The sequence below is a fragment of the Oncorhynchus keta genome, chromosome 13, assembly GCF_023373465.1.
Source record: "Oncorhynchus keta strain PuntledgeMale-10-30-2019 chromosome 13, Oket_V2, whole genome shotgun sequence".
Classification (NCBI taxonomy): Eukaryota; Metazoa; Chordata; class Actinopteri; order Salmoniformes; family Salmonidae; genus Oncorhynchus; species Oncorhynchus keta.
Genome location: NC_068433.1, coordinates 12444407 through 12460068, shown reverse-complemented (window position 1 = coordinate 12460068; position 15662 = coordinate 12444407). Strand labels below are relative to the sequence as shown.

Below are 15662 nucleotides of genomic sequence, written 5' to 3'. Positions count from 1 at the left end.
TCGGGTGTCGAAGTCCCTGAAAGTCCACCAATAATTTTTGAGTGCACAGCCCAATTCTTTCCTGAATCATCTAAACCTGAGTGTCAGAAAATACTTGTACCTAATTTAGCACGACCTTCAATGGAGCATGATGTGACGCCCTCCATGTCAACAATAACGGAAACTGAATCAGATGTTGATGTCCCAGAAAGTCTACCAATAACACTCGAGTCCACAGCCCAATTATTTCCTGAATCTAGTAAACCTACAGCTCAGAAAGGACTGTCAGTACCTGATTTCACCCACACTCCAAAAGAACCATCTTTGTCACCAATAACAGTATTTGAAGAAGGAATACGTGTCATTCCATCAGTCATACGAGTCCCAGTTTACAAACTTAAGTATGATGCAGAGCTTTGGAAGCTGATCTCTCCAATACATGACCCCCATTATGTAGGGGAAACCCCCAAAACTGGTATATTTGAGTATGCTGACAATATCATAGAGTATGTACAGACATCAGAAAGAGAAAGTCAAAGTTCATCAACTGAGGTTACTGAGGAAAGACCACTCACACCTGATTCTGAGTCTGAATATAGGCCTCTCGCAACTGAGTCAGTTAAGATAAAGACTGTTTTGAGATCAGATTCAGCAGAGTCAGCAAAGTCATTGAAAGCATGTCAATCTTTATCTCTCAATTCCCCCATACCCCAATATTCACTATTTTCCCTTGAAACGGCTCAATCCTATCATAGATCATTGTCACCTGAATCAGTATCTGATTCAGATGTTGAAATAGACCCAAAATCTGTCCATGAACATAGATCACTGTCCCCTGACTCTCCTGTACCTCCGTTTAAACAGGTAATACCTGAATCTCTAGGATCTGTCCATGAACATAGATCACTGTCCCCTGACTCTCCTGTACCTCCGTTTAGACAGGTAATACCTGCATCTCTAGGATCTGTCCATGAACATAGATCACTGTCCCCTGACTCTCCTGTACCTCCGTTTAGACAGGTAATACTTGCATCTCTAGGATCTGTCCATGAACATAGATCACTGTCCCCTGACTCTCCTGTACCTCCGTTTAAACAGGTAATACCTGAATCTGTTCTTGGATACAGATCCTCATCGCCTGAATCAGTGACTTCAGAAACCAAATTTATACTTTCTGAGGCTTTTTCCTTTTGGCAGAGACCAGACTCACCTGAGTCAATAGCATCAGATACAGAGGAAAGACCCATATCACCTGAGTCTTTATCAGAGTATAGAATCATGTCTCCTGAATCAGTCATGCAACTGACAAACAGCAGATCATCATCACCTGAATCTACAGCATCAGTGGATGAGTACAGGTGTCTGTCTCCAGATTCCCCCATGCCTGAGTTTAGACAGGCATTACAAGAATCTATCGTTTCAATGGTTGGATATAGGTCCTCATCCCCCGAATCATTGGCAGATTATGAAACAGAATCTGAAACTGAATACACTCTTTTGATTTCTGAGATTGAAGATAGACCCGACAGTCCCGATTCAACGGCATCAGTAGATGAGTTTAAAGCTCTGTCACCAGACTCCCCAGTACCCAAGTACACACAGCATGAAACTACTACACTAGCGGCATGGAATAGATCAGCATCGCCTGAATCGATATGCTCAGATATGGAATCTGAAATAGAGTTATTCATAGTTGCCTCAATTCTTCTTAAGGATAGATGCTCATCAGCTGAATCAATTGCATCTATAGATGAATGCATGGCATTGTCTCCTGACTCCCCCATACCTCAGTTTAGACAGATGTTACCTGAATCTGCTATTTCAACCATTGGGTACAGGTCATCATCACCCAAATTTGTTTCAGATATTGAATATGCACCACTCATTTCTGAGTCCTTATTTGATGAGGTGAGACCAGACTCACCTGAATCACTAGCATCAGTTGATGAACATAGACCATTAACACTCGAGGGTCCTGTCCCCGATTATAGGGAGGCGCTACCAAAATCTGTGTCAATAAGGGAATTATCCTCCACTGGATCAGTGTTGGCAGATTCGGAACACTTGATATCAACTGCAGAGTATTTTGCTACTGAACCTACACAACTGTCACCTGAATCAGTGGAATCAAACTGTGGGGAAACAGAGTTGTCAGCCATAAGTCTCATTCCTGAGCGCGTATTACCGTCAGAAATGTTGGCACGTGAAGAAACAGACCAGAAATCAATGGCTGGTTCACCTATACCTGGAACAACCATGATGGTGGAAGAATACAATCTTATGTACGATTCACCTGAGTCTTTGCCTGACTGCCAACCCATGTCAACTGCAACATTAGTGTTAGATGCAGATGTTGGAATATCATCACCCGAATCTGTGTTATTAGAGAAAAAAGTTGAGAAGGATAGATCGCTATCCCCTGAGTCTGCTGAATACAGACCCATGTCTCTAGAATCAGCCATGTCAATGGTTGACGTTAGAACATCTTCACCTGAATCAATGCATGAGATGAATGACAACAGGTCGCTTTCTCCAGACTCACAGATCCATCAGTATACAATATCAGGTGTATCACGAATGGATTCATGTAATATGGAGTATGCCACAATAGAACACAGGTCATCATCACCTAAATCAATGTCTTCTGGCTCTGAATATGAGCTAATGGCCATATCACCGTCAGCATTAGAGAGTAGGCCATCCTCACCTGATTCCCTAGAATCAGTCGGCAGGAATCGGCGGCTATCGCCTGACTCACCGGTGCCTCAGTTTATGAGGATTTTATCTCAGTACTTCATGGAACCCCTTAGTGATAGAACGTCTTCACCTGAATCAGTGTCATCAGACACTGTATTCGTAGCCTTACCTCTAGATTATTGGGCCGATGTCCTCCGAAGGCAGTCGTCTCCTGAATCCGGTGAATCAGATGAAGAGTTAAGTTTAGTTATTACAGGTAGAGAAACAATGACATTTAAAGCAGGTACGTTGAGTGATGTGACAACTGTTTTAACTTCTGAGCGTGTCCCATTGTCACCCAAAGAAAATTCTTTGGGTGTCACTCTGTTGTCAGTCCCCGATAATGAATTTGAAATAGAACAGGGACAAATGAGCACGACAGATCAAGGCTTACCAAGGGTCAGTGGACTAGTAGCAGAAATGGTTACCTCATCTACGGAATGGACACAGACAAAGCATGGTTCAGAGCATGCTGAAACCATCCCAACTCCCCAAGCCACTATTGGTTTGGAAGACGTCAAAAAGGTCCAGAAAGACGTCCCAGTAAGTCAACAACCAGTGAAGGTCCAGGACGGAGAAGAGGACGAAGTAGATGTCCTGTGCCCCAGTGCTGATACAATAAACACCCAGGAAGACCCACAGAGGGTAAGAGAGAGAGCATGATAAAGCTGACTTGCACGTGCCATGAAATAATGAAATAACTCCCGTGCTAATGGAGGATGATAATAACACTGTGTGGTTGAAATGGATGTCTGGATTCTGAAGAATGTTTGTGCAATCACAATAGACTTGGATGGTGTTTGATGTAAACTAACTCATTTTGTCTCTTTTGAGATGTAACTAATAATTTGTGAAAAAGCACAATCTCATTACTGTAATTGTATGGTTTGTTCTCCAATGTTTATTTTATTTTATTTGTTCTTGCAGTGATTTAAAATATAACATGTTGTTGAAGAAAATGAATCACAAGATCTAGTACTCTATTAGTGTTATGCAGTTTGTTGATGGGATGTCGGTGGTGCATGCTGTAACAACGCATTTCAGTAATCCATGTTCAAGTGATGTCAACATTTATTTCTAGGCTCCGTCTCAAACTGCCAAGGAAATACTGTTGCAGACCGACTATGGAAAGATGCAAAGTGAATTAAAGTCTACCATGATAATGGAAAGTACTTTACATGAGCAAATGGCAGTTCCAGCCTTCAGTCAAGAAACCAGTGTATCAGTACTGGCATCTACTAAACAGATGAAGACAGCCACAGGCTCCGAACCTCTTATATCAACTCCATTGCAGATCAGTGAACAAGACCCCTTCACTACCCATAGAGCAGTCACACCTAAACTAAAGAAACCTGACTCTGCCCGTCAGGAATTCTCTGGCTCGAGTGGATTTACATGCAAGGAATTTGAGCAGAATCAATCGGGTGAGTTATTTTCGCCGATGTCAAGCCAATTCCTGGTGCCTCCAGACTATGAAGCTGTGTTTTCCGGACACCAGTCTCTCAGAGTCTCTGAGTGTAGCCAGGTGTCTCCCACTGATATGAGTCCAGTTTCGCCCGTCTTCAGTGACTCTCTGTCAGATAAGAGTCAGGTCACGACGACCACCCTGATAGGTCTTGAGTCCGCTTCCAAGTCTGTTACACCTGGATCCGCAGAAGCCTTTGAATTCTCCCCAGACTTTAAGCGAGTGCTCGGTGAATTTGAGAAATCACTCTCTGCATTTGGACCAGATATCCAATCAGATTCCGCCCAAGAAGACTCAGACCTGGAGTTCTTTGACTGCAAAGATGACTTGTCAGACTTCTTAGAGCCAGAGGATCTGAAGTCAGAGGAACCTGACGACCTCTACCACATTGAAGAGCCTCCTTCCCCAACCCCCTTCGGCAGCACGCCGGAGACAGGCTTCCTCAAAGGGAGCCCTATATACAGCGCACAGTTCCTACGGGTGGATGACCAAAAGCGCTTCTCATCGGGTAGTGAAAGTCTTGGGGATTATGGCATTTATGACAGACCAGAAAGTGAAAGTGAAACTGTACCCACATGTGAAGTGCTTCCCTCCAGGTCGCGGGCAGGGTACGATGACGATGAGTACTCTCTGGAACGGGTAAGAGGTCGAGCATGACGACTGCACCCTGCCCTGGCTTGTGTCCCAGCTTCTCAGGCTGATTGCAGTGTTCCCACAGTCCAGAGAGGGCATCAACTCACTCAAACACAAGTACAAAAAGGTTATCAGTGCTGTGTTTGCATGTGTGTATACTTACAAGACAATACACTGTAAGTCAAACCACTGGTCACTGACCAACACAATGGAGTAATCATGGGACAAAATCAGGAATAAGGAATATACTTACTTTTGAGAATGTTTGCTTGCTGTGTTTGCTAATTATTTTCCTATTTTCAGCTAAGGTATTTGATACAATGAAGAGAACATACAGTACAGTACATACGAATAAATTCCATTAAAAAAAGTGAAATAATTGTCAAACCTTTACTGTCAATACTTCATATTCCACATCAACATTCCATACAGAGGTACTTGTTTAGACTTTAACCACCATTTCCTTGGATTATCATTTACATATCTTGCATGGCTGGTTTTGTTGAAGGGGTGTTGTACAACTGGGCCTTCTCTTCATCTTCCATCTCCAACACCATTTCATAGAACCTCACTCATATTTGATTTATTTCTGAAAAGTTATATCAGGTCTATGATAGCCTACTTTTGAATGCCTTTTTGCTATTCCAATGAGAGAAAAGTAAAAAGTCCAACCGAGAAAGAGAAAAGAAGGAACACTGTTGCTTGTTGTTTTGTTCTTGCAGTAACTGTGCCTGCAGTAACTGTTCTTGCAGTAACTGTGCCTGCAGTAACTATACAAAATGTGTAACCATGATATAATGATCTATTATGCTCACAATGGCTGTGTGCTGTCTCTCAGGAGATAAATGAGGAGCTAGGGTTGCTGTCATCGGATAACTCAGAGGAAGAGGTGTTAACCTCCAGGGTGGTCCGACGCAGAGTTATCATCCAGGTATCGGGCATCGGAGAGCATGTAGAGGAGTGGGCGCTGCCATAGTGTGCTGTGGTGCTGGGTTTAGATGGGAGTTGACTTTTTGCTTGTGGGTAATTTTGTTGCTGTGCTGAACTTTGGATAATGCCTATGATATACTGTATATATATATATATATATTCATGTTTAGATTTCTGTCTCATTCTGTCTCCTCTTTGTTTTATACTGCACCATCATCTGCCATATAATTTTGTTCTGTGACAGATTGATGAAATATTTGTGATGTTAGATAATGGTCGATATGGTAATGTATATGATAATGGTCGATATGGTAATGTATATGATAATGGTTACCGTGGTAATGTATGTGATAATGGTTGATATGGTAATGTATATGATACTGGTTGATATGGTAATGTATATGATAATGGTTGATGTGGTAATGTATATGATAATGGTTGATATGGTAATTTATATGATAATGGTTGATATGGTAATGTATATGATAATGGTTGATATGGTAATGTATATGATAATGGTTGATATGGTAATGTATATGATAATGGTTGATATGGTAATGTATATGATAATGGTTGATATGGTAATGTATATGATAATGGTTGATATGGTAATGTATATGATAATGGTTGATATGGTAATGTATATGATAATGGTTGATATGATAATGGTTCGAAATGACTGATCTATGTTGGTTTATTTCCCTTTTTGAGTTGCAATGTTCAAACCGGTTTCTGTACTTACCTTAACTCCAGTGTGTGTTTCGGGTCTGTTAAGTCAGTACTCTGACTGTGCATTTACTATGTTCTCTCTCCAGGCGGATGACCTGCCAGACATCCCTCCCCAGACAGTTACAGAAGAACAGTACATGGATGAGCAAGGAAACATGGTAGTCAAGAAGGTAAAGGGACATTTTACACCTACATTCACAGCCACTGACCTCTAGAACACTCCCCGATTTACAGTAGACCTCAACAACATAAGAAAAATATAAGCTCCCACCAAATGATGATTATTTATTACATAACTACTATTTATCAATGATTTTCCCAGGCAAATAAGTGTGTTTGCTCTTATATGGCCTAGTCATGCAGCTCAGTGCTCTACATTCCTCTCTCTCTGGTCTCTCTCCCCCAGATCACACGGAAGGTGATCCGTAAGTACTTCTCTCCAGACGGTGTGGAGAGAGAGGAGGTGACGGTGCAGGGATCTCAGCAGGAGATGGTCAGCGTGGAGGAAGGAGACGGCTTCTCCAAGGTGGTGAAGAGGACAGTGGTCCGGAGTGAGGGAGATCAGACTGAGGTCAGTCCGTCCATCTGTCGTCTTTGTGTTTATACTTTTACATTTTGGTCATTTAGCAGATGCTCTTATCCAGAGCGACTTACAGTAAGTAGTGAGTACGTACATTTTTGTATTTTGTTTGTACTGGTAAGGGCTGTGCGGTCACAGTAGTTTACCGTTAATTAGCATTAACACATTTAGCATCTTCGGGCTTCCAGACATAACCACTGATGCAGACATATGGAACATCTACATTTTAAAAAGTCTAATAAATCTAATATAGCCATAATAAATCCATTATTTATTTTAGACAGGTCTAAAGAAACATGATGTAGTCTATTTCATAAGAACAGAATAACATACTCTGAGTTGTCCTGATGTGGCTATACCATATGGCTGTGGGCTACACTAGTTCATTTAGCAGACAAGATTTGCTTAGAATTCAGTGGCATTATTTTATATTATAGTATGAAGAATACAATTGAACAAAGCTGAATAAAATATAAATATTTTCTCCAAACGATTTGAGAGAGTGAACACATGCAGCTATTCTGTGTTGAGGGGTAAACATAGAAACAGGTCCTCCTATATGTTTCATTTACAGTTATTAATGTGACTTTAGTTGTTCTACAAACGTTGGGCTTTATGTTTTGATTTTTAATACATTTTTAGGCTGCATGATGCGACTCTAATAATGATTTGGAAAAAAGTTGCTTGAAAAGCATGAGCTCTGCTTTGTTTGCACAGGCTGTACACACTACATCAGTCTCTCATTCACAATTTGACAAGCACTTGATAATGCCAGTGGCCGCTGTGCCAGTGGCTGCTCGCTCCATCACGTGATTGGGTCATTCTCACAGGGCTACAAGTTAAGACAGACTTATCAGGGTTGCAACTGCGCGTCCTTATTCAATTCAGAAGTCTATATTGAAGATATTGGAAGAACTGTCCACATTTACTTTTCATCAGCCAACAAGATGAGTAGGCCTAACAAACAGCAAAAACACTAGCCTATGTCAATCTACTATTCCACATAGTACAAAGGTTGACCTATTCTATTCTGTGCGAGAAATAAATATTCCAAACATGGGATGTGATAGATCCCAAATTAATGTGCAATTTGCTGATACTACAGATCAGAACGTTTAGCTTAAAAATGTTGATAAACTATTAGGCTATTTCTTCACATTATAAGCACAGCAGTGCGCACATGGTAGTCGGATATAAGCGTGAATGTTGCATTAGTGGGAAACACCATTGTCAAAAGTGACCACGAATGCCATTATGCAATTAATACTTTTATTATAAAGGTGCATTTTTATAGCAAAATATTTCTTCCCCAAACTTGAAAGTCACGCGTTAATTATGTATGCCAGTTAGGCTCTACACCCCTTGTAAAGCGGATGAATGTGCTTAATTTTAAGAAGATATTAGGCTCCACACCTTATTAAAACATATAGGCCTATGGGCCCCTCCTCTCTTCTCCAGACCATTTCCGGAGACCTTCTCCCTTACCTCACCTCGCTCATCAACTCATCCCTGACCGCTGGCTACGTCCCTTCCGTCTTCAAGAGAGCGAGAGTTGCACCCCTTCTGAAAAAACCTACACTCAATCCCTCCGATGTCAACAACTACAGACCAGTATCCCTTCTTTCTTTTCTCTCAAACTCTTGAACGTGCCGTCCTTGGCCAGCTCTCCCGCTATCTCTCTCTGAATGACCTTCTTGATCCAAATCAGTCAGGTTTCAAGACTAGTCATTCAACTGAGACTGCTCTTCTCTGTATCACGGAGGCGCTCCGCACCGCTAAAGCTAACTCTCTCTCCTCTGCTCTCATCCTTCTAGACCTATCGGCTGCCTTCGATACTGTGAACCATCAGATCCTCCTCTCCACCCTCTCCGAGCTGGGCATCTCCGGCGCGGCCCACGCTTGGATTGCGTCCTACCTGACAGGTCGCTCCTACCAGGTGGCGTGGCGAGAATCTGTCTCCTCACCACGCGCTCTCACCACTGGTGTCCCCCAGGGCTCTGTTCTAGGCCCTCTCCTATTCTCGCTATACACCAAGTCACTTGGCTCTGTCATAACCTCACATGGTCTCTCCTATCATTGCTATGCAGACGACACACAATTAATCTTCTCCTTTCCCCCTTCTGATGACCAGGTGGCAAATCGCATCTCTGCATGTCTGGCAGACATAACAGTGTGGATGACGGATCACCACCTCAAGCTGAACCTCGGCAAGACGGAGCTGCTCTTCCTCCCGGGGAAGGACTGCCCGTTCCATGATCTCGCCATCACGGTTGACAACTCCATTGTGTCCTCCTCCCAGAGCGCTAAGAACCTTGGCGTGATCCTGGACAACACCCTGTCGTTCTCAACTAACATCAAGGCGGTGGCCCGTTCCTGTAGGTTCATGCTCTACAACATCCGCAGAGTACGACCCTGCCTCACACAGGAAGCGGCGCAGGTCCTAATCCAGGCACTTGTCATCTCCCGTCTGGATTACTGCAACTCGCTGTTGGCTGGGCTCCCTGCCTGTGCCATTAAACCCCTACAACTCATCCAGAACGCCGCAGCCCGTCTGGTGTTCAACCTTCCCAAGTTCTCTCACGTCACCCCACTCCTCCGCTCTCTCCACTGGCTTCCAGTTGAAGCTCGCATCTGCTACAAGACCATAGTGCTTGCCTACGGAGCTGTGAGGGGAACGGCACCTCAGTACCTCCAGGCTCTGATCAGGCCCTACACCCAAACAAGGGCACTGCGTTCATCCACCTCTGGCCTGCTCGCCTCCCTACCACTGAGGAAGTACAGTTCCCGCTCAGCCCAGTCAAAACTGTTCGCTGCTCTGGCCCCCCAATGGTGGAACAAACTCCCTCACGACGCCAGGACAGCGGAGTCAATCACCACCTTCCGGAGACACCTGAAACCCCACCTCTTTAAGGAATACCTAGGATAGGATAAGTAATCCTTCTCACCCCCCTTAAGATTTCGATGCACTATTGTAAAGTGACTGTTCTACTGGATGTCATAAGGTGAATGCACCAATTTGTAAGTCGCTCTGGATAAGAGCGTCTGCTAAATGACTTAAATGTAATGTAAATGTAAATGGGCTAGGCTACATGAGGTGTGATACTAACCTTATTAAAACATATAGGTCTATGGGCTAGGCTACATGAGGTGTGATACTAACCTTATTAAAACATATAGGTTTATGGGCTAGGCTACATGAGGTGTGATACTAACCTTATTAAAACATATAGGCCTATGGGCTAGGCTACATGAGGTGTGATACTAACCTTATTAAAACATATAGGCCTATGGCCTAGGCTACATGAGGTGTGATACTAACCTTATTAAAACATATAGGCCTATGGGCTAGACTACATGAGGTGTGATACTAACCTTATTAAAACATATAGGCCTATGGGCTAGGCTACATGAGGTGTGATACTAACCTTATTAAAACATATAGGCCTATGGGCTAGACTACATGAGGTGTGATACTAACCTTATTAAAACATATAGGCCTATGGGCTAGACTACATGAGGTGTGATACTAACCTTATTAAAACATATAGGCCTATGGGCTAGGCTACATGAGGTGTGATACTAACCTTATTAAAACATATAGGCCTTTGGGCTAGGCTACATGAGGTGTGATACTAACCTTATTAAAACATATAGGCCTATGGGCTAGACTACATGAGGTGTGATACTAACCTTATTAAAACATATAGGCCTATGGGCTAGACTACATGAGGTGTGATACTAACCTTATTAAAACATATAGGCCTATGGGCTAGGCTACATGAGGTGTGATACTAACCTTATTAAAACATATAGGCCTTTGGGCTAGGCTACATGAGGTGTGATACTAACCTTATTAAAACATATAGGCCTTTGGGCTAGGCTACATGAGGTGTGATACTAACCTTATTAAAACATATAGGCCTATGGGCTAGACTACATGAGGTGTGATACTAACCTTATTAAAACATATAGGCCTATGGGCTAGACTACATGAGGTGTGATACTAACCTTATTAAAACATATAGGCCTTTGGGCTAGGCTACATGAGGTGTGATACTAACCTTATTAAAACATATAGGCCTATGGGCTAGACTACATGAGGTGTGATACTAACCTTATTAAAACATATAGGCCTATGGCCTAGGCTACATGAGGTGTGATACTAACCTTATTAAAACATATAGGCCTATGGGCTGGACTACATGAGGTGTGATACTAACCTTATTAAAACATATAGGCCTATGGGCTAGGCTACATGAGGTGTGATACTAACCTTATTAAAACATATAGGCCTATGGGCTGGACTACATGAGGTGTGATACTAACCTTATTAAAACATATAGGCCTATGGGCTGGACTACATGAGGTGTGATACTAACCTTATTAAAACATATAGGCCTATGGGCTGGACTACATGAGGTGTGATACTAACCTTATTAAAACATATAGGCCTATGGGCTAGGCTACATGAGGTGTGATACTAACCTTATTAAAACATATAGGCCTATGGGCTGGACTACATGAGGTGTGATACTAACCTTATTAAAACATATAGGCCTATGGGCTGGACTACATGAGGTGTGATACTAACCTTATTAAAACATATAGGCCTATGGGCTAGACTACATGAGGTGTGATACTAACCTTATTAAAACATATAGGCCTTTGGGCTAGGCTACATGAGGTGTGATACTAACCTTATTAAAACATATAGGCCTTTGGGCTAGGCTACATGAGGTGTGATACTAACCTTATTAAAACATATAGGCCTATGGGCTAGACTACATGAGGTGTGATACTAACCTTATTAAAACATATAGGCCTATGGGCTAGACTACATGAGGTGTGATACTAACCTTATTAAAACATATAGGCCTTTGGGCTAGGCTACATGAGGTGTGATACTAACCTTATTAAAACATATAGGCCTATGGGCTAGACTACATGAGGTGTGATACTAACCTTATTAAAACATATAGGCCTATGGCCTAGGCTACATGAGGTGTGATACTAACCTTATTAAAACATATAGGCCTATGGGCTAGACTACATGAGGTGTGATACTAACCTTATTAAAACATATAGGCCTATGGCCTAGGCTACATGAGGTGTGATACTAACCTTATTAAAACATATAGGCCTATGGGCTGGACTACATGAGGTGTGATACTAACCTTATTAAAACATATAGGCCTATGGGCTGGACTACATGAGGTGTGATACTAACCTTATTAAAACATATAGGCCTATGGGCTAGACTACATGAGGTGTGATACTAACCTTATTAAAACATATAGGCCTATGGGCTAGACTACATGAGGTGTGATACTAACCTTATTAAAACATATAGGCCTATGGGCTAGACTACATGAGGTGTGATACTAACCTTATTAAAACATATAGGCCTATGGGCTGGACTACATGAGGTGTGATACTAACCTTATTAAAACATATAGGCCTATGGCCTGGGCTACATGAGGTGTGATACTAACCTTATTAAAACATATAGGCCTATGGGCTGGACTACATGAGGTGTGATACTAACCTTATTAAAACATATAGGCCTATGGGCTAGGCTACATGAGGTGTGATACTAACCTTATTAAAACATATAGGCCTATGGGCTAGACTACATGAGGTGTGATACTAACCTTATTAAAACATATAGGCCTATGGGCTAGACTACATGAGGTGTGATACTAACCTTATTAAAACATATAGGCCTATGGGCTAGACTACATGAGGTGTGATACTAACCTTATTAAAACATATAGGCCTTTGGGCTAGGCTACATGAGGTGTGATACTAACCTTATTAAAACATATAGGTCTATGGGCTAGGCTACATGAGGTGTGATACTAACCTTATTAAAACATATAGGCCTATGGCCTAGGCTACATGAGGTGTGATACTAACCTTATTAAAACATATAGGCCTATGGGCTAGACTACATGAGGTGTGATACTAACCTTATTAAAACATATAGGCCTATGGCCTAGGCTACATGAGGTGTGATACTAACCTTATTAAAACATATAGGCCTATGGGCTAGACTACATGAGGTGTGATACTAACCTTATTAAAACATATAGGTCTATGGGCTAGGCTACATGAGGTGTGATACTAACCTTATTAAAACATATAGGCCTATGGGCTAGACTACATGAGGTGTGATACTAACCTTATTAAAACATATAGGTCTATGGGCTAGGCTACATGAGGTGTGATACTAACCTTATTAAAACATATAGGCCTATGGGCTAGACTACATGAGGTGTGATACTAACCTTATTAAAACATATAGGTCTATGGGCTAGGCTACATGAGGTGTGATACTAACCTTATTAAAACATATAGGCCTATGGGCTGGACTACATGAGGTGTGATACTAACCTTATTAAAACATATAGGTCTATGGGCTAGGCTACATGAGGTGTGATACTAACCTTATTAAAACATATAGGCCTATGGGCTAGGCTACATGAGGTGTGATACTAACCTTATTAAAACATATAGGCCTATGGGCTAGACTACATGAGGTGTGATACTAACCTTATTAAAACATATAGGCCTATGGGCTAGACTACATGAGGTGTGATACTAACCTTATTAAAACATATAGGCCTATGGGCTAGGCTACATGAGGTGTGATACTAACCTTATTAAAACATATAGGCCTATGGGCTAGACTACATGAGGTGTGATACTAACCTTATTAAAACATATAGGCCTATGGGCTAGACTACATGAGGTGTGATACTAACCTTATTAAAACATATAGGCCTATGGGCTAGACTACATGAGGTGTGATACTAACCTTATTAAAACATATAGGCCTATGGGCTAGACTACATGAGGTGTGATACTAACCTTATTAAAACATATAGGCCTATGGGCTAGACTACATGAGGTGTGATACTAACCTTATTAAAACATATAGGCCTATGGGCTAGGCTACATGAGGTGTGATACTAACCTTATTAAAACATATAGGCCTATGGGCTAGACTACATGAGGTGTGATACTAACCTTATTAAAACATATAGGCCTATGGGCTAGACTACATGAGGTGTGATACTAACCTTATTAAAACATATAGGCCTATGGGCTAGACTACATGAGGTGTGATACTAACCTTATTAAAACATATAGGCCTATGGGCTAGGATACATGAGGTGTGATACTAACCTTATTAAAACATATAGGCCTATGGGCTAGACTACATGAGGTGTGATACTAACCTTATTAAAACATATAGGCCTATGGGCTAGACTACATGAGGTGTGATACTAACCTTATTAAAACATATAGGCCTATGGGCTAGGCTACATGAGGTGTGATACTAACCTTATTAAAACATATAGGCCTATGGGCTAGGCTACATGAGGTGTGATACTAACCTTATTAAAACATATAGGCCTATGGGCTAGACTACATGAGGTGTGATACTAACCTTATTAAAACATATAGGCCTATGGGCTAGACTACATGAGGTGTGATACTAACCTTATTAAAACATATAGGCCTGTGGGCTAGACTACATGAGGTGTGATACTAACCTTATTAAAACATATAGGCCTGTGGGCTAGGATACATGAGGTGTGATACTAACCTTATTAAAACATATAGGCCTATGGGCTAGACTACATGAGGTGTGATACTAACCTTATTAAAACATATAGGTCTATGGGCTAGACTACATGAGGTGTGATACTAACCTTATTAAAACATATAGGCCTATGGGCTGGACTACATGAGGTGTGATACTAACCTTATTAAAACATATAGGCCTATGGGCTGGACTACATGAGGTGTGATACTAACCTTATTAAAACATATAGGCCTATGGGCTGGACTACATGAGGTGTGATACTAACCTTATTAAAACATATAGGCCTATGGGCTGGACTACATGAGGTGTGATACTAACCTTATTAAAACATATAGGCCTTTGGGCTAGGCTACATGAGGTGTGATACTAACCTTATTAAAACATATAGGCCTATGGGCTAGGATACATGAGGTGTGATACTAACCTTATTAAAACATATAGGCCTATGGGCTAGACTACATGAGGTGTGATACTAACCTTATTAAAACATATAGGTCTATGGGCTAGACTACATGAGGTGTGATACTAACCTTATTAAAACATATAGGTCTATGGGCTAGACTACATGAGGTGTGATACTAACCTTATTAAAACATATAGGCCTATGGGCTGGACTACATGAGGTGTGATACTAACCTTATTAAAACATATAGGCCTATGGGCTAGGCTACATGAGGTGTGATACTAACCTTATTAAAACATATAGGTTTATGGGCTAGGCTACATGAGGTGTGATACTAACCTTATTAAAACATATAGGCCTTTGGGCTAGGCTACATGAGGTGTGATACTAACCTTATTAAAACATATAGGTTTATGGGCTAGGCTACATGAGGTGTGATACTAACCTTATTAAAACATATAGGCCTATGGGCTAGGCTACATGAGGTGTGATACTAACCTTATTAAAACATATAGGCCTATGGGCTAGGCTACATGAGGTGTGATACTAACCTTATTAAAACATATAGGCCTATGGGCTAGGCTACATGAGGTGT

At 41.6% G+C, this 15662-nt stretch overlaps 1 protein-coding gene and 1 long non-coding RNA gene across 6 annotated transcripts in view; one reads left to right on the top strand and one right to left on the bottom strand.

Moving 5' to 3' along the window:
* LOC118391878 (ankyrin-2-like) overlaps positions 1 to 15662 on the top strand; it is a 155572-nt gene that overhangs the window by 131657 nt on the left and 8253 nt on the right. Inside the window, exons 46-48 of the mRNA XM_052459369.1 lie at positions 5652 to 5744; positions 6559 to 6642; positions 6879 to 7043. Coding sequence (XP_052315329.1) covers positions 5652 to 5744; positions 6559 to 6642; positions 6879 to 7043 — 342 coding nt within the window. The remainder of the gene's footprint in view (positions 1 to 5651; positions 5745 to 6558; positions 6643 to 6878; positions 7044 to 15662) is intronic.
* On the bottom strand, positions 11251 to 15335 carry LOC127906720 (uncharacterized). 5 transcript variants are annotated; one of them, XR_008062600.1, is made up of 5 exons: positions 15248 to 15335; positions 14771 to 14982; positions 12545 to 12597; positions 12174 to 12279; positions 11251 to 11643 (listed from the first exon to the last, which is right to left on the bottom strand). It is a non-coding gene; the product is annotated as an uncharacterized LOC127906720 (long non-coding RNA). The 5 variants fall into 5 exon arrangements; XR_008062601.1 differs by lacking the exon at positions 12545 to 12597 and adding an exon at positions 12439 to 12491; XR_008062599.1 differs by lacking the exon at positions 12545 to 12597.